We start from the raw sequence: 20,119 nt of genomic DNA, 5'->3' as shown, positions 1-20,119 counted from the left end.
GGGGAGGAGCAGGAGAGCCCTATGGTCCCCACTGACCCCATAGAGTGAGGAGGAGCATTTGTTATCACCAAGTGGAAATGACAGGCCTGGCTCCCCCTCCCCCATCCCAGAGCTATTAGTGGGGTCATAGGGACTGATAGTCACCCTCGTACCCAGCAGTAAGGAGAAGCCCTCCTTTCATGGGGGTCATGGGAGCTGAGTGTGGAGCCTGTACTTCAACCTCAACCTGGCATAAAGAGACTGTAGCTCCCCTTCCCCCGCTAGAGTGATGTCAAAGAAAACTAATCTAAACACAAGGTTCAAATAAGATTCAGAGCTTCATGCAATGTACCCCCAAATGTCTATCATTCATCACACCAAGAACTAGAAAAAGCACAATGAATGAATAAAGAAAACCAACATCAAGAAGGCAGAGATGCAAGAACAGCTAATGAAGACCCTAAAACAGTCATCATAAAAATGACTCAATGAAGAACTAAAACACCAACACCATTTAAAAATGAATATTGATTATAAGAACTTGACAAGGTATCAGCAATTCACCAACACAAAAAATAAAGAATTATATACCCTGAAAAAATGCATTTAATTCAAGAATGCCAAAAGCTCCTGGGCTAATGCAGGAATGTTCGAAGGTAAAGTGATTGGCTTGTGAGAGCTGTAACCTATCTAGTTCATCCCAGTATGAATGAACTAATTGGGTGTCAGGCAGGTGGGACATGGCTGGAGGAGGTGGGTCACTTGGGTCATGCCCTAGAAGGCTGCATCTTCCCTGTGGCCCCTTCCCCACACACACACACCCGCTTCTTGATCCTACCGTGAGCTGAGCAAATTTCCCCTAACTGGGCCTTCTGCCATGATGTGCTTGCCTTATATTGGCCCCCACTGGACTGAACCTCTAAAACCATGAGTCCCAAATAAATTTCCCCTCCTCTAAGTTGTTCTTTTTGGGTATTTTGATCGCAGCAATGCATAAACTGACAAAAACACAATGCTAATTCGATATTGAGATATCAATCAATGCTATATACCACATCAATAGGATAAAGAATAAAAAACACATAGCAATTAATACTGGAAAAGAATGTAACAAAATACAACATCTATTCATGATAAACTTTCAGGGAAATAGGAATAGTGAACTTCCTAAGTAACATCCCCCAAATGCTAACATTATACTTAATGATGGAACATTCAGGGCTTTTACTTGGAACAAGGCAAGAATATCATCCCTCATCACTCATATTCAACATCACACTGGAAGGGTTAGGCAGAGTAATAAGGTAAGAAAAGGCATATAGATTGAAAAGGAAGAAATAAAAAATATATGATGTCTACATAGGCAAAAAAAAAAAAGAATGCTACAAAGACAAAATAATGCTAAAACATGTCTAAAACAAATAATTGAGTTCAAAAGGTCATAGGATACAAGATTAACTTACAAAATCCAGCTGCATTTCTCTATACTAGAAATGAACAGACATTGATACTAAAAATACTATACCATTTACAACTGCTCAAAAATGAAATATAGGTATAAATCCAAAACAATGTATAGAATTTTTATGCTGAAAATTACAAAACTGATTAAAGAGAACATAATAGTATGTTATATGTTCATACTATGTTCATATTGTATTCATGGAAGACAACAGATGCAAATTTTATCCAAATTGATAAATAGGCTTAATACAAAACCTATCAAAATCCCAGCAATGACTTTATGGACATGGGAAAGATTATTCTAAAAATTGCTATGGAAATGAAAAGGAATTATACACAGTTAACATAATTTTGAAAAAAGAATAATGAAGGGGCCGGGGTTGTAGCTTAGTGGTAGAGAGCTTGCCTAGCACGTGTGAGGTCGATCCTCAAAGCCACATAAAAATAAATGAATAAAATAAAGGCTATATGTCCATTTACAACTAAACATATTTTTAAAAAAGAATAATGAGGTGGAAGGAATCAGTATTCAATTTCAGACTTACTAGAAAGAAACAATAATTGAGACTATGTGGTACTAGTAGAAGGATAAACTCACTGGACAAAGGAACAGAATTTAGAATCAAGAAAGAAATACACACAAATTTGTCCAATTTTTGACAAAGGCCCAAAAGTTATTCAATGGAGGAAGGATGGTTTTTAAACAAATGCTAGAACAATTGGACATCCATACAGTAGAATAGTATTTGTCCATAAAATGAATGAAGTATTGATGCATACCACAATCTGGATGAACATTGAACACATTATGCTGAGGGAAGTTATAGTCACAAAAGACCATATGTTATATGTTTCTATTTATATAAAATATCAGGATAGTTAAATCCATAGAGACAGAAAGTAGATTTGTGGGAGCCTAGGTATGGTTGAGGGACAGTAGGGGCATGATGGGGAGTGACAGCTAATGGATACAAGGTTTCTTTGGGAAATAATGAAAATATTCTAAAATCAGATTATTATATAGTTCTACATAATAATATTAAGATGACTTAATATATGGGTTAAATGAGATTAACATGTAAGGTTAATATTATTGAGATTAACAAGGTTAAGATATATACATGTATATAAAGTCAACATAGGATTAGGATGGTCTTTCTCTTTTTTCTTTATTTTTCATTATATAACATGAGGATTCTTTTGACGTATTTATTAAATCATGGAATATGATTTGCTCTAATTCAGTTCTTAGTACTTCCTCTCTCCTTTCCCTCCTCTTCCCCCATACCTTTCCTTCTAATCTACTGATATTTCTGCTATTTCATGGTTGGTTTGTTTTTTTAATAGTATCTTGTGGATATACGTAGTGGTGAGATTCACTGTGGTATATTCATATATAGGAAAGTTAGGTCAGAGTCATTCTACCATTCTTTCCTTATCCCATCCCTCCCTCCCTTCCCAATACCCTAGTCTACTCCATACATCTTTTCTTCTATTTTGATGGAATTCCCCCTATTTTTTCCCTTTCTTTCTCTTCCTCTCCTCCCTCTCCCTCTGTCTCTCTTTATTTTGGACTAACTTCTGCATATCAAAGAAAACATTTGACTTTTGTGGTTTGGCTTATTTCACTTAGCATGATAGTCTCTAGTACCATCCATTTACCTGCAAATGCCATAATTTTATTATTATTCTTTGTGGCTGAATAACACTCCACTGTGTTCATATGCCACATTTTATTTATCCATTCATCTGTTGATGGGCACCTAAGTTGGTTCCATAGCTTGTCTATTGTGAACTATGCTGCTATAAACATTGATGTGGCTGTATAGAATGGTGATTTTATATTCTGGATATATACCAAGGAGTGGAAGAGCTGAGTTATATGGTAGTTCCATCACTAGTTTTTTAAAAAAATCTCCACACAGCTTTCCAGAGTGGCTGCACTAATTTGCAGTCCTACCAACCATGTATGAATGTAACTTTTTCCCCACATCTTCACCAATACTTATTGTTATCTGTGTTCTTGATAGCTGCCACTCTGACTGGAATGAGATGAAATCTCAATGTAGTTTTGATTTGCATTTCCCTAATTGCTAGAGATATTGAACATTTTTTCATATATGTGTTAGCCATTTGTATTTCTTCTTTTAAGAAGTGTCTATTTAGTTCTTTTGCCCATTTATTAATTAGTTTGTTCTATTTGTTTTGTTGGTGTTAAATTTTTTGAGTGTTTTATATATTCTGGATATTAATGTCCCAGCTGAGGAGCAGGTAGCAAAGATCTTTTCCCATTCTGTGGGCTATCTCTTCAGGTTATGTGTTTCCTTTACTGAGCTAAAGCTTTTTAATTTGATGTCATCCCGCTTGTTGATTTTTTTTGTTTGTTTTGGTACCAGGGATTGAAACCACTGAGCCACATCCCCAGCCCTTTTTAATGTTTTATTTTGAGACAAGTTCTCACTAAGTTGCTTAAGGCCTCGCTAAATTACTGAGGCTGGCTTTGAACTTGTGATCCTCCTGCCCCAGCCTCACAGGTTGCTGGGATAACAGAATATGCACCACCACACCCAGTCCATTTACTGATTTTTAAAATTTTACTTCTTACATTTTAGGAGGCTTGTTAAGAAAGCCAGTTTCTGTCCTAATATACTGAAGTGTTGGGCTGACATTTTATTTTAGCAGTTGCAGAGGTTCTAATTCCTAGGGCTTTAGTCCATTTTGAGTTGACTTTCATGCAGGGGAGAAATAGGCATCAATTGCATTTTTCTATATAAGGATTTCCAGTTTGCCCACTTATTAAAAAGTCTATCTACATAGGAGATACCTATTATCAGACAATTATATTTATGTGGATTTGTCTCTGTGTCTTCTATTCTATTCCATCGGTCTTCACATCTGTTTTGGTGCAAGTACCATGCCATTTTTGTTATTATAGCTCTGTAATATATTTGGAGGGTGGTACCAGGGATTGATCCCAGGGGGTGCTTAACCACTGAATCACATCCCCAGCCCTTTTGTGTACTTTATTTAGAGACAGGGTCTCACTAAGTTGCTAAGGGCCTTGCTAAATTGCTGAGGCTGGCTTTGAACTTGCAATCCTCCTGCTTCAGTCTCCCAAGCCACTGGAATTACAGCAGTGTGCCACCACTCCCAGCTATGTAGTATAATTTGTATCACAGTATTGTGATGCCTCCAGCATCACTCTTTTTGAGGCTCAGGATAGTTTGGCTCTCTTATTTTTCCAAATGAATTTTAGAACTGCTTTTTCTAGATCTGTGAGGAATATCTTTATATTTTGATGGGAATTGCATTGAATCTGTATAACACTTTGGTAGTACAGCCATTTTGATAATGTTAATTCTGCCTATCCAAGAACATGGGAGGTCTTTCCATCTTCTAATGACTTCTGTGATTTCTTTCTTCAGTGTTCTATAGTTTTCATTGTAGAGGTTCTTCACCTCTTTCATCAGATTAATTCCCAAGTATTTTTCTTAGGTTATTGTAAATGGGATAGTTTTCCTAATTTCTTTTCCAGCAGATTCATTATTGGAGTATAGGAAAGCAACTGATTTATATATATTGATCTTGTACCCTGCTACTTTACTAAATTTGTTTATCAGCTCTAGAAATCTTCTGGTGAAGTTTGTTTTTGGGGGGGTCTTCTAAATATAGACTCATGTCGTCAGTAAACAGAGATAATTGAAGCTCTTCTTTCCTATTTGTATACCTTAATTTCCTTTTCTTTTCTGATTGCTCTGGCTAGAGTTTCAAAGACTTTTGAATAGAAGTGTTGAGAGTGGACATCCTTGTCCTTTTCCTGTTTTTAAACAAAATGCTCCAAAAAGCTCCATTCATTATGATGTTGACCTTGGGTTTGTCATATATAGCATTTACAATGTTGAGGTAAGTTCCTTCTATCCCTAGTTATTCTAGTGTTTTAAACATGAATAAACATAAGTTGAATTGGACTTTGTCAAATGCTTTTTCTACATCTATGGAGATAATCATGTGATTCCTGTCCTTAATCAATATATGCAGTGAATTACACTTATTGATTTCTATATGTTGAAGCAACCTTGCATCCCTGGGATGAAACCCACTTGAACATTGTGCACTGTCTTTTTAATGTGTTTGTGTATATGATTTGCCAATATTTTATTAAGAATTTTTGCATCTATATTCATCAAGGATATCAGCCTCAAGTTTTCTTTCCTTGATGTGTCTTCGTTTTGAGTATCAAGGTGATACTGGCATCATAGAATAAATTTGGCAGTTTTCTCTCCTTTGCATGGAATTATTTGAGCAGTATTGGTATTAGTTGTTTTTTAAAGGTCTGGTAGAACTCAGATGAGAATTCATCCAGGCTTGGGCTTTTATTGTTGGAAGGCTTTTGACAGCTGCTTCAATTTCATTACTTGATATTAATCTGTTTAAGTTTTCTATTTTCTCATGGTTCAATTTGGGTAGATCATATTTCTCTAGGAATCCGTCAGTATCTTCAATATTTTCTAGTTTGTTGAAGTATAAATTTTCAAAATAGTTTCTGATGATCCTCTGGATTTCAGTAGTGTCTGGGGTGATATTTCCTTTTTCAACTCTTATTTTATTAATTTGAATCTTCTCTTTCTTTTTGTTAATTTGGCTAAGGGTTTGTCAATCCTGTTTAGCCTTTCAAAACACCAACTCTTTGTTCATTGATCCTTTGGAATTTTTTTTTTATTCTCAATTTGATTGATTTCAATCATTCCTGTCTTCTAATAATTACTATATTATTCTATACAATAATATCAAGATTGTTTAATATATGTTAAATAAGATTAATGTGTAAGGTTATTAAATAAGATTAATGCGTAAGATTATGATTAATCTTTATTTAATATTATTTATAGATGAAGATCTATAAATATATACTAAATAAAAAACACATAGGATTAAGATTATTATATAATAATCCAATATAAAAATAATTCTATAAGTATTGAAACTGGTTTTGATCTTTCAATTGAACTTTACATGTCAACTATCAACAAAGGTGTTTAAGTAACAAAGCATTCAATTCCCAGAACTGCAAAACCATAAAAAAATAGAATTAAAAATGAAGTATAAATAACAACTGCAGCGGTTTGAAAAGAGTAATGAGAATAGCTCGGCCTGTTTAGCAATCCATCCTACATTACTTAAATGAAAGTTTTCTTTCTCTTAATAAATTTCCTTACACACCGGGAACTCAAAATCGTTCCATTTACCTTGTTAGGATAACAAATTGAGTGTGAGATTTAAATAGCTGTGTGTTATTTTTAGAATTCTGATTTAGTAGTGGCATCTGAGGAACAGGCAGGGCCCTTGGAGGAACCTGCCTCCACACTTAGGAAGGGGAAGCTGAGCTCGGGGGTCCCTTCCCCCATAGGCTGTGGGGGTGGCAGAGGAGCTGTGCTCTCTCACTCCTGTGCTCTCCAGCTGCGACAGGCACAGATCCCATGGCCAGACCCCCAGGGTGGGGCTATGAACACCCTGAGGACCCCAGGTGGTCTTGGTGGAACTGTCCTTTTAACCCATATCCCTATCATCTCCATGCTGAAGGAAGGCAGAGCTCATGCCTAGGTAGGCACTTGGCCATCCTTTCCCCAAATTAACACATGACCTCCCCCAGTCTGCTGCCTGAATGGCACCTGCCTCTATCTGGCAAACTCTTCCATACCCCTTAAACCTCTGATCATACTCCTCCACACAGCACACTCCACAGAGGGCATATGCTGCCAGAATCTGTGCCAGGTGCTTGCTATGGAAGTCTGTGTACCAGCACCTGGGACCCTCTTTAGACACCCCTTCTGGGATTCAGTGATAGAGCTGAAGTTTACAGTAGGTCTGGGCAGGGCATGATCTGCTGCATCTCTCACCAGTGCCTATGGTGGCTGGAGACCACATCAGGGTGACATCGTCCAGCTGATTCCCCACAGATGAGATCCATCTTCCCAGGTAACTCAGAACACTCAGTCAGGTGCTTGTGGGAGCTGATGCTGGAGGCTCAGACCCAAATGCATAGGAAAATGAGAATGAAGGTGCCTGGAGGAGGCAGGGGATGGCTCTCCAACACAGGAGGGGCAGCACATCAGTGTCCATCTGCATCTCCCCTGCCCTCACACACCAGACCCTCAGTCTTCTGTCCAGCCAGGCTGCCAAGAGTTCTCTGAGTCAACTCCCTGAAGGCCGTGGTACTGATTACCCACACTGCCCAAGATCCACCTGTACTCCACCATAGACTTGCACCTGGAATTGACTTTTCTCCTTGGTCCAGTCAGAACCTCCTTGATTCTTAGAACTGGTCATTTCTGGAAGCTTCTCCATAGCTGGAGGAACCAGCTGGGTATTCCCTTCTCTGTCCCCCGTCCGGCAAGCAACCTCAGCCACTGTCCTCCACCTGCCCTGCTGGCTGAGGTCAGGCTCCTCTCTTCTCACACCAGCTCCAAGCCAGACATGTCAAAGGGCAAGGCCTGTCTTCCACTGTCCTCACCCCGCCCCTCACCCCAGCTTACTGCCAAGGTCAACAACCGTGGGTGTGTGAGATCTGCAAACGAAGAGGCCCCAGGAGAGCTGGGCCAAGGAGACCAGAGGATGAATCCTCCTCAGATGGAATCTGTTCCTGGTCCACCTATATTCATGACAAGACCTCTGCCAATCACTGTGCCAGGTGAGAAGATCAATACTAAGGGAAACCAAAAAGACCTTAGAAACACTAAGAATAACCCTTCTTAAAGTTCTTGGAGTACTGAGAAAGGACATCTCCATCCATAGGGACAGAAGACCCAAGTAGGTTGCAGGGCACCCTAGGCTGAGAGGAGAAAATCCTGAGGAAGGGGCAGATCTGTACTCAAGCTGGTGAGTCCCAGGCTCAGGGATGGCCAATCAGCTGCTCACAGTCACCATCTATCTGGATCAAGAAGACAGCCTGCTTGGGTTCCTGCTCCTTCTGCCACCATGTAGCACATCTCAGGTTAGAGCAGGAGGGATGGGGAACCAACAGAAAGGGCCCAGTCTTCAGCCAAGGTTGCTTCTCCACCAGCTGCACAGGAGCCAAGATTTGCTCCTTATCTCTGTGCCTGGCCATCTAGGGACAAGAACAGGTACTCTGCACTCCACCCACACCCAGGGCTCAGAGCCAGCATCTCCTCATTCTTGGATCATGTACTTGACTTTTACATGACAGAGTATCACGTGGCTTGGGATATGTTGTGGGTGGAATTTTTCCCTCCCTCAAATTTACAGGTTGAATCCCAACCCCCCATTGTAACCGTATTTGGAGACAGGGCCTCTAAGAAAGTAATTAAATTAAAATGAGGTCACTGGAGTGGGCCTTAATCCAGTCTGACTGGTGAAGAGATTTGGACCGAGATCCGAGGGATGTGCACACAGGGAATACACTGAAAGAAGGTGGCTATTTGCAGGCCAAAGATAGAGACTCTGGGGCTCAAGGGATCCTTCTTTCCCAGCCACACCACGCCTCTATGTTATCCTAGTGGCTCCTATGTCTGGGCTTTGCCATCAAGAGGAGAACCAAGAGGACTGTCCCAGGAACAGCATGTTGGCCACCACCTCCAATTACCACATAGGCCTAAGACAAATGAGAAACACAACATAGGAGGTGGATGGCTGGGGTCCCCACAAACCCCCTTGCCTAGAGACCAAGGATTCAACCAGCTCTGGTCTCTTCCTGACAACACACAGCCCCCACCATGGAAGAACAAGGAGGTGACACTGGATCCCCATGGCTTCTACAGGTCTGATTCTGAAGCATAAATGGCAGAAACAATGTGGCACGGCTGATCACAGAGCAGTAAAGGAATACTGGAGGGCTGTGGAGTCAGAGGACCCCTGGACAGTCCTGCCAAAGGACTCAGCACTGCGTGTGTAGATAACGTGCAGCATCCAGGCTAGAGGAGGGTGCCCCACCATACCCATGCTGACTACTTCAGGTAGGAAGAATGCCAGGCAGGGACTGCTCAAAAAAGACGTAATGGAGGTAGTCACCTCCCCTTCCAGGCATCTGACCAGGAATCAGGAGATCTAAGGTCAACCCGTGCCAATACTTTTCTGGGGCCACTGGGGCCTCAATTCCACTAACACGGTATCCTGGCTACTGTGGGATGAACTACACAAGGGAGTCAGGTCACCCCAACCAAGTGGCACACCTGCCCCTCTCTCTCCTAGAGCCCAATGCGTTAGCAACACCAAAGGGGACAAGCAGCTAAGGGACTCCCTCCCAGTCCACTCAGGCACATGAAGCACAGAGCCCAAGAGGGGCCACTAATGAAAACTGGAAAGGGAAACAGGCTTGTAGATCTGAGCTTCCTGTTAGATTCACGCCCCACCCCACCCCCACCTCAGCTCAAGCAAGGTCCCACGGAACTCAGAGAATCAGTTTCCTATCCTGTGCGTGATCCAGTTGGAATAACATCTTCCTCCAAGTTGTACAGAACTCATCGGCAGGCCAGGCATGGTAGTGCACAATTGTAATCCCAGCACTTTAGGAGGGCTGAAGCAGGAGAATTGTGAGTTCAAAGCCAGCCTCAGCAATTTAGTGAGGCCCTAAGCAACTTAGTGAGACCCTGTCCAAATAAACATAAAAAGGGGATGGGGGAGATGGCTCAGTGGTTAAGCAAGCATCCCTGGGTTCAATACCTGGACGGAAAAAAAAAAAAAAACAGAACTCATCTGCAAACCCTTCAGGGCCTGCTGTCATTTTTGTAACCCTGTAGAAGGACTGAGTCAGTGTTTTTGATGGTTGTAAGATTTTTCAGGCTTTCTTTTTCTTTTCTGATCATCTTTGGCAACTGACACGTTTCTGGGAATTTGTCCATTTTGTCTAAGTTTTCGAATATGCAGGCAAAAGGTTATTCTTAGCATCTCTCTATTATCTATTTTGGGTCACTGCTTTGTCTGCAGCCGGCCTCTTCTTGTCCCTCATACCACTCATGTGTGCCAGCTCTCTTTCTTCTTGATAGATGTCTCTCAGGTTTTTCTCTTTCTAAGAATCCACTTTTGACATTTCTGTTCTGAAACAGCAAGAGCCCTGCTAGAATCTTCACATCGCTTTGGAACATTTAACTCAGTTTTCTGTAAAGTACACCTGAGTGAGCCTTTGTGCTCTGAGGAGGACGGGACACAAAGGGAGACGACGCAGGGCTTTGCCTGGGTTCTGCCCCACCCACCACTACCTTGTGATTTGCTCATTACCTTTCCAAAAATGTTTAAAAATCTGAGCCCCAGTTCTCAGATTAATAAAACAGAATAAAGTCCTTACAATCTTAACAATGAGACAGAGGCCTAGTCATTTAATAGATACCTCTTAATTTTAAAAAGAGATTCAGCCACATGGGACAAGAAGAACATTTTTGCACTGGGAATTTCTATTCCGACCCAGGTCCCATAGGTCAGGACACCCCTTTGTTCTGTTCATTTATTTTGTTGGGAGGGTAGGACTTTTTAGCATATACAAGCCCCTCTCAAAGGAATCAGCCTCAGTGATACTGATAATTCAGGTAACTTTTCTCAGGAGTAAAGAATCTTCTAGAAGTACAATAAGTGGTACAATGTAACAGAGGAGCCCCCTGCTCCACCCTCTCTCCCATCTCCTCCTCTGCTACTGGCTACTCCAGAAGGTCCAGGAAGAGTAGGAAGAACAACTCCAACATTCCTCAAACAAAAGCATGCAAACCTGAAGTTCTCTGAAGAAGCCATATGCCATATAAAGACGTGCAGAGTATTTGACCTTGGCTGGGGAGAGCATGATGATTGTGGAGAGATGGAATGTTGCAGGTTGAGAACCCAAATTTATTGGGCTATCTTAGGCCCTTTAGAAAAATAGCCACTTACTCATAACCTTTGTATATGACCTAACCTCCATGTGACTATTAGATAAACCTCTTGGAATATATATCCTTAGGCTTAACAGCCCTCTAGCCTCCACCAACTCCAAATCTAAGAATGTTATAACTTCTGAAACCTATGGAAGAAATTTCCCCCTTTGCTGAAGCCCACCTACCTACTGCCCACCAATGGATTTATGGAATGTATTTAAGCATGGCCTTCTTTGTATAAGCTCCATGAAATGTCTTTCATGAAAGAACAGATCATTCAGTGTAACTCAAACGTGTCTTCCTGGACCATGATCACTCATATTTGGCTCTGAATAGAGTAATTTCTTATTTTCTTTAAAGCGGTGTTGTTATTCTTTGTCGACACATGTCGGTGGAAGCCTCAGAGCCTGAAATGATGCAAGCAGTTGGGCCTAAAGGGCCGACGCGGACGGCAACACAGCCTGGCTGACCGCATGGCAGCCACACAGTTGTCAGTGAAAACAATGGAGGGCATGGGCTCCTGATGGCTGTATCAAACATGCCTCTCTTCATGGAAGTGCTGCAAAAATGAGCAGTAAGTACAGCCTCAGAGACGGTCCCGGCTGGTGGCTGGTGGATTCCAACAAGGCAGCATCACCCAGGGCTCTTGGAGGTTTTCCCCAAGGCTTAAGGTATAGCACGTAACAACAATTTTGGCATGGGGTCAAGGGATCCAATTTGTAAACAGAGTGGAGAAGGGCTCAGGCCCCACCGCCTCCATCTGGAGGTCTGACCAGCAGCACTGGGCCAGAATGCTGCTGTCCCAGTGGTTCTCATCTGTTCCATCAAATCCCTAGGACAGGGCAAGGGGCTTTTAATGTGGAGGTTCACATCTCAGAGAAGCAGCCCCTTGCTCTCCCCCTCATAAGCACAGGTGGTCAGTGCTGGCCACAGAAGCATAGCCAGATCGGCAGACATCCCTGGGAGGTGTGCTCTTTGTGAGCTGAGCACAGCCCACTCCCCCAAATTACACACTCAGGAAAAGAGGGGAAAGAAGTCCCCAAGTTCCCCCAGTGCAGTTGCTCCCCTGCCTCCAGGCTCCCATAGGTGCACAGACTCTCAACATGTCCACATGCCTCTGTCCCACTCGTGTCAAGCAGCGGTCCTTTTATAGGGCCCAACACCCATGCAGCACCCATGCAGCCACTGAGAGAAGAGCCACAGCAGAGACACTCCAAACCAGCCCTGCTTTCCGATCCACCTTCAGGTCTCTCTAGCACCAGCTGAGGCCCCAGAGGCCCCAAAGCACCACACACACTGGAGCACCCCGCTAGGGTCTCTGCCCACGCTGATTCCCTGAGTCTCATCCTACTCAGGCCTCTCCTTCTAGCCCCTCTGAACTCTGCCCTGCATCTCACTCCTGCACAGGCACAGACCCCTCCCAGGACTGGGTTCCACTGCCCAGATCTTCCAGGACCCCAGGTGCAATCCCAAAACTCCTCCCAGAAGTAGAAGGAGCCAAGTTCTCCTCCTGGAACTAGGGTGCATGTCCCAGGTCCTTTCCCCCAGCATCAGGTATGTCCTTACAGATCCCCTCCAATCACCCATCATGTTGCCTTAACAGTCTACATGGGTGGAGAAGGCTTTAGAAGCAACCACTGGATACAACTGTGCCATGAATGGAACTTACAGTCACATAGCTATCTGGTAGAGGGTCCCTCGCTTATTGCTGGAGGAGGCTATGATTTCATGTTGATACAGGGAGATTGGAGCAGAGCTGCTCCCTCATCTCCAGAAGGCCCCCTGGACAGATGCAGATTGACCGTGAGCCCATGATGCCTGAGAACCCAGAAGTTGGAAGGCCTTGCTGGGTCCTGGTGCTGCCTTACTTCTGCCATCCCAGAGACCAGGCATCTGAGTCCTGGGTACCAGCCTACCTAGTAGGATAGTCTTCCTGAGATACAACACTAAGCTCAGAGGAGATCCAGAGAAAAATACAGCAAAAGGAGGGTCTGCAGAGATCTCAAGGTGGAGTTGGGAACTCACAAAAGCCAAGTCCTTACTCAATACTCAACTATCAGAACATGAGCTCTACTTTGAGGCAACAGGGGAAACCATGAAGGAAACTATAAACACTAAGGATTGAGTTTTCATATAAAGAAAAGCCAAGCTAGGGGAATGGACCGAGAAAGACGGGGCTGTGGACAGAGTGTTGCCTCTCTGTGGTGGGGAGAGCTGTGCACACAGCTCATATGAGAGTCAAGTGTACAATTAACAAAGAAATACAGATGGTGAGTAGAGGAGGCATCAGTAATGGGAGGGACAGGACAAGCAGGAGGGGCCACAGCCTGACACAGAGAGAGAAAGAGACAGACACAGAGAGGAAGATGGATATGCAGAGACAGGGGAGAAAGAGAGAGAGATACACAGAGAAACAGAAATGGAGACAAGGAGAGAGAAAAAAGAGACTCAGAGAGAGGATATGAAGAAACAGGAAGAAAGAGAGAAACAGGAGATGCAGGAGCAGAGACAGGAGACAGAGACAGAGAAACACAGAGATGGAGACAGAGACAGAAAGAGAGACAGAGAAAGGAATATGAAGAAACAGAGAGAAAGAGACAGAGACACAGAAAAGGAGATGCAGAGGCAGAGACAGGGAGAAAGAGACAGATGCCGAGAAACAGAGAGATGGGACAAAGAGAGACAGAAACAGAAAGAGATACAGAGATAGGGATATGAAGAAACAGAGACAGAAAGAGACAGTGACACATAAAAAAAAAAAAAACAGAGAAAAGAGAGATAAAGAGAGGGAAAGATAAAGAGACATAATGGGAGGCAGAAGAGGGAATGGGAAGCGAATCAGATGCAACACAGAACACCAGTGGCTGCTCACCAGAATCCAACCCTCCCTGGGCCTGGGCCTGGCTTTCCCACCCCCAGGCTGGGCAGAGCACGTAATCTGCATTTTTAACAGGCTCCTTAGGGCTGTTGATGGCATGGTCCAGACAGAGCACTAGCATTCCAGGGAGAAGAGTGTAATCAGACACTGCTTCTTAAAGATATATAGGAGTACAACCTTTAGGAAACACTCAGGAATTTGGGGGAGAAGCAGGTTATACTCACTCACCTAACAATGCAACTAAGATAATATTTGAAAGCTAGATAAATGCAGACGTGCAAGAAGAAAACCTTTTTGAAAGCATGGCATCTAAATATCAGAAGCTGAGAACACTGGAGCATATGTACTAAGGGGAAGAAGAAACTGTTGATTTAAATCACATTTATAATGCAAGTGGTGCAAATGAAACCATTTTAATGCAGAAAATAAAATTCTTTATGCCAAGGTGTCAAGTATGTGACAAAAGAATACACATAAAGACAAAACCTTGAAAAGAGGGCATTCAGCTGGATTAATGGGATTGGGTAACATTTACCATTTTGAAATTTCCTGCCTGAGCCTAGCCTTCCTCATCTGTAGAGCTAAGAAATAAACCCTGGCTCCCAGGACTGCTAGAAAACCAAGTAAAGCTACACCTTCAAGCAGCCATAGCTAGAGGAGTTTATTGCAGCACTATGCACAAGAGCTAAGATATGGAATCAGCCTGGGTGAATGGACAAAGAAAATATGAACAATGGAGTACTATTCAGCTATCAAGAAGAATAAAGCCTGGCACAGTGGCACATGCCTGTAATCCCAGGAGGGATTACCTTGGGAGGCTGAAACAGGAGGATCACAAGTTCAAAGCCAGCCTCAGCAATGGTGAGGCACTAAGCAACTCAGTGAGATCCTGTCTCCAAATAAAATACAAAATAGGGCCAGGGATGTGGCTCAGTGGTTGTAGTGCCCCTGAGTTCAATCCCCAATACCAAATAAAGAAAGAATGAAATGCTGACATTTGCAGCAAAATGAATCGAACTGGGGGATGTTAAGTGAAACAAGACATCCATTTTATTTAATTTTTTAAAATTTTTTTTAGTTGTAAATGAACACAATACCTTTATTTTGATGTGGTGCTGAGGATCAAATCAGTGCCTTCCATGTGTGAGGCGAGCACTCTACCACTTAGTTATAGCCTCAGCCCAAGGCAGCCATTTTAGAAAGACAATTGTAGCATGATCTCTCTCATATGTAGAAGCTAAAATGTAGCTTCTACATATGAGAAGAGTGACTGCCAAAGGTGAGGAGGATGGAGGGAGGCTGGGCAATGGGACCTGAAACAAACTTAGATAAAAGCAATAAGTTCTGGTGTTCCCCATCATAGTGGGGTGACTACATTTCACAACCTGTTATACATTTCTACAAAAATCTGTTAGACACTAACTCAAAGGCTCCAAACATAAAGAAATGACTAGAAGGAAACGTAACTACCCTGATGCAATCGCTGCTGCTACATGCATGTGTTGAGATGCCACAATGGATTCAATTGATAAGTACATTCAATTAATATGTTCATCAAAAAATAATTTTAAAATAAATAAAAACAAAATAACCTAAAGGGATATAAGAAGAAAACTTTTTTTTAAAAAAAAAAAGTAACATACTGAGAGGCAAGATGATCTACAGGAGAAGCAGCAAAAGTCAGAAAGAAATGAAAATTGACAAAACAGAGGAAGTAGGAAAGAAAGGTATTGAAAAGGAGATGGCAGGGAATCAGAGAAAAAGAAAGGGTGGTTCAAAAACACAAAACAAGGATGACCCACAAAAATGCCTGCTTTCTCCAGCACTACAGAGGATATAATTTAAGGGAGAAACAGGGTTTCTAAAGATTCAGTTCTGGAATCTCACTGAGGAAATAAAAACAGGGTCAAACATTTCTTAGAAAGTACAAAAAGATATTGCTACCAGTGTGATGACTCTGGTCAAGGCAGAAATGCTCAGGACACAGTCTCAGAAGATGCATGATTTACACACACACATGAGCATGGACACACATACAGTATACAACACACACACGTACATGTACACAGATGCTAACATACACAGAGAGAGATACATGTACTCACATGCAACCACACAGACATATAAACATACATAGATATGCACATGACATAGGAACACACAGTCCCATTGACATATGTGTGCATATGCATACAAATGAAAATATGCACATATCCACACATGCATATCTACAAGTATGCATGAACACATAAACACACAGACACCTACTGTCCCCCACAGGTCCATCCACATGTCCAAACACAATCTAAACATATGTGATCTATTCCTCAATTATATCCAACTTAGTAGGTTTCATTATAATGCATACACATGAAAAGATGTTTGTGCATATATTTAAATTTACAGTAAGTATAACATTTACAACAAAAGTAGAATACAGTTGAGAACCAGATGCTGTGTTCTTCCACTTCCTTGACAACCACACACCTGAGATATTAGCGCTGTATGCAGAGGGCCTGTGAGCCCCCAGCTGGGAGAAGTCTGAATCCTCCCAGCAAAGGGGAGGCCATGATGCTCCAGGCCTCACCCTGAGGCTCACCCTTCCCTGGTCCACCTGTGGACAGAGCCTATGCAAAGACACACAGTGCTGAGCCACAGGGGATAAGTAGACTAAAGCACGGCTCCTCCAAGCCTGTTTCACCTTGAGAATGGAGTGCCAATCATGCCGCCTTAGCAGGCCATGGCAAGAAGTCCCAAGGAGGGTGCTCAGGTCATGCTAGAGCCTGCCACTGTGAACACTAAGATTCCTGCATAGCTCCTGAGTACCCTAGGAATGCCCAGGAATCAGCCAAGGCCAGAGCTGGCACATGCCTCAGGTCCTTGCCCAGGGTCCCTCAGGCCAACAACTCAGGGCCAGCTGCACATTCACATTCACATAAGGTGTGGTCAGGACCAATTTGGTCCTTCTAAGGCCAGGTGAACCATTTCCTGCTGCATCGGGGACATTATGCACACAAATGCCACCCCCAATCACTATTCCATGGCTCACGAGCAACTCAGCCTCTGTAGGAGCATCAAGCTCAGGCTTCCCATCCACTAGACTAATAAAATATGGAGGGTGTCTCCTCCACAGCCCCACATGCCAATACATAACACTAAGAATTGCAGGCCCTGTCACCAAGAGGTAAACTGAGGCTCAGGGAGGACAGATGGTGGGTAGCTTCCTTCACTCCATAACCACAGCTGCCTCTTGTCAGCCGACTGACCCAGGTGCCTGAAGCCCTGGGCCAGGGACAGGCCAAAGGGCCTGTCCACTCTGCTCCCACTGACCTGTTTCTCGTTCTCATCCTCCAACCGTAGCCGGTCCTCAATGCAGCTCCGGGCTTGCAGAAACGCCTTCCTCTGAGAGCGTTCAGTCAGAATCCGCACGAAGACGCCATACATGTTCACACCCACGAAGAGCAGGGCATTGGCGCCAAGCTACAGGGAGAGCACAGATGCAGCATGTAGAAGGGGCACAAGCCATCCATGGAGCATGCAGAGACTCCCTAAAGCCCCACAACCAGCCCCACAACCACCATAGCCATCAAAGGCTTCTGCAGGTGCCCCCCAGACACACCATGAAGTAGGCTATCAGCTGAGCAGGAGCAGGAAACACACATTTTGTCCATCCAGGCAGTTGGCACATGCCAAAAGATGTCACAGAATTGAGTGACATCCAAGTTTAACATTACGGGCTGAATTTTGCCCTCCCCAAATTCCTATGTTGAAGCCTTAGCCCACAGGACCTCAGAATGTGACAGTATTTGGAGATGGGGGTCTTTAAAGAGGTTACCAAAGTACAATGAGATCATTAGGGTGGGCCCTGATCTGATCTGACTGATGAACTTACAAAGAGCTTAGGACAAAGACACAGAGAAGGAAGACTAAGAGGCCTCAGAGACAAGATGTCATTTTACACACCCAGGGGAGGGGTCACAGAAGCCGCAAACCCTGTCCACACATGGATCTTTTACTTCCAGCCTCCACGACTATAAGAAAGTAAATTTCTGTTATTTAAGACCCCACTGTGTCACTGTTACGACAGCCCCAGAAAACTAATATACCTAGAAGATATAAATGTGAAGAGTGTCACTGTTCACAAAGACTGTATAGAATGCTCTAAAAGGTTTCAGGGAAGACGAGTTGACAAAAATAAAACCCAAGATGTTGATCTGGGCCTAAGGTAAACAACAACCCAAGATGAGGAAACTGCATCCTAAGGTCCATCTCCTGCTCTCCCAGCTCTGAGGGCCCAGTTGAGGAGAATCCTATAGGAGCCCAGCTCCTAGGTCTACAATGATGGCCAGACCAAAAGGGATGCCCCGTGCTTTGGTTAAAAGAGGACCCTAGGAATGCAGCTTCTGTTATTTCCTGGCCCTTGATCCAGCTCTAATTGAGACCTCAGAGGACTAAGAATGGAACTTCACAGGAACTGTCAATAGCAAAGAGGACTTCCCTGCCTGATCTCACCTCCAGGTCTGGTGGACCTAGGACTAGGCCTTGGACCCCATGCTCCAGACTTGACTGCTGCCCCTGCAGGTCTCCTCATGTGGTCTGTCCCAATGTCTTGCAGACCACAGAGGCACCTCTTGCATGATACATAGCACCATAGCAGCCCCACCTCCCAGCAGGGGATGCCCACCTTCTACCCAATATAGTTTACAAGCACTGTGTGAAACAAGGGTCTACCATTCGGCTGTAAAAGTGAACAATTTCTATGTCTGATTAAACCTGGCATTTCTACCGCTGCCCCAGGGAGTAGAAATCCAGTTTCCAAATGTCACTGCTTTTTACAGATTAGCCACAAATACCCTGAGTCGCAACTGTGTGCCACACACTATTAAACAGAGAACAAATGTAACACAAACACAGTGGCACATGGAGCAGGTGTCCATTGAGATAACTCCCAAGAGAAATGGAAAAGTTGCCCTGATAGGGTGGGAGGACCTACAGGAAGGGAGAACTGACTAGGGAGCAGGTAGGACAGCCAAGACAGGGACAGGTCCACAGAGAGAAGACAGATTCAGGGTTTGGGCACCTTTGAACTTGAGGTGTATGAGATGACCTCGGCTAAAGCAAATTAAAATGGGGACCAGGACTAAAGATACCCTGAGCCAACAAAGCCAGTCAGGCCTCATAAGTGACCTTACCCTTGGCTTGATTTGCAAACACAGGCAAACCTTAACTTGAGCTGTTTCATGTGTACCTATACTAAAAGAAAATAGAACATAAGCTCAACCAATAGAATAAACAGTTTATTGAGGAACTTTCCAATGGTGGAAATCAAATAAGCAGCAATATAACTGCCACCAGACTATTTCTTTATTTTGCTTCTTCAATCGCCCTTAAATTCAACGCTTTGTTATCAGAACATTAGCCCATTGCTTTCCTAGATTGCATGATCCACAATACCAAAAGGAAAAAAAATTAAACCTCTTTTGATTCAGTGTTTTTCAATTCATGAATTGCACCTGCCAAACTCTTTAAATTTTTATTGTGCCTCAATTTACTCTTTTACTCCTCTAATGATGCGCCCAAAGGCTGAAAATACAATCCTGGGATCAACAGCCACATGTACTCTAGAAACACATTAGAGCATTCTCAAAGATGTGACCAGAAGAGAGGATGAGGAACATGAATCTACAGGCCCCACAGAATGGCCATCCTGTACATGAACCTTCCTCTACCCCCATAGAGCTGGTCTTTGTATAGCAAGACCCACCCGGTGAAGTCAAGCACATGTCCACCTCACCAAGTGGAGCTGGCATCAACCACAAAATGCAGAGTTAGTTGGTTGTCCTTCCTAGATGTCAACACCCTGACCACAGCCTCCTCCAGCAGGACAGTGGGAAGGTGATCTTCATGAAAGGGTCAGAGAAGGTGGAAAGACATCTGCTATGGT

General features: G+C 43.3%; 1 protein-coding gene across 1 annotated transcript in view; it reads right to left on the bottom strand.

Annotated features, from left to right (window-relative positions):
- The window catches only part of Adcy1 (adenylate cyclase 1), a 144,645-nt gene that overhangs the window by 110,221 nt on the left and 14,305 nt on the right, over positions 1-20,119 (bottom strand). Inside the window, exon 2 of the mRNA XM_027938399.2 lies at positions 17,506-17,655. Coding sequence (XP_027794200.2) covers positions 17,506-17,655 — 150 coding nt within the window. The remainder of the gene's footprint in view (positions 1-17,505; positions 17,656-20,119) is intronic.

Source organism: Marmota flaviventris, chromosome 1 (genome assembly GCF_047511675.1).
Source record: "Marmota flaviventris isolate mMarFla1 chromosome 1, mMarFla1.hap1, whole genome shotgun sequence".
Classification (NCBI taxonomy): Eukaryota; Metazoa; Chordata; class Mammalia; order Rodentia; family Sciuridae; genus Marmota; species Marmota flaviventris.
The sequence above is the reverse complement of the archived record's forward strand: the minus strand, read 5'-3'. Positions and strand labels throughout refer to the sequence as shown.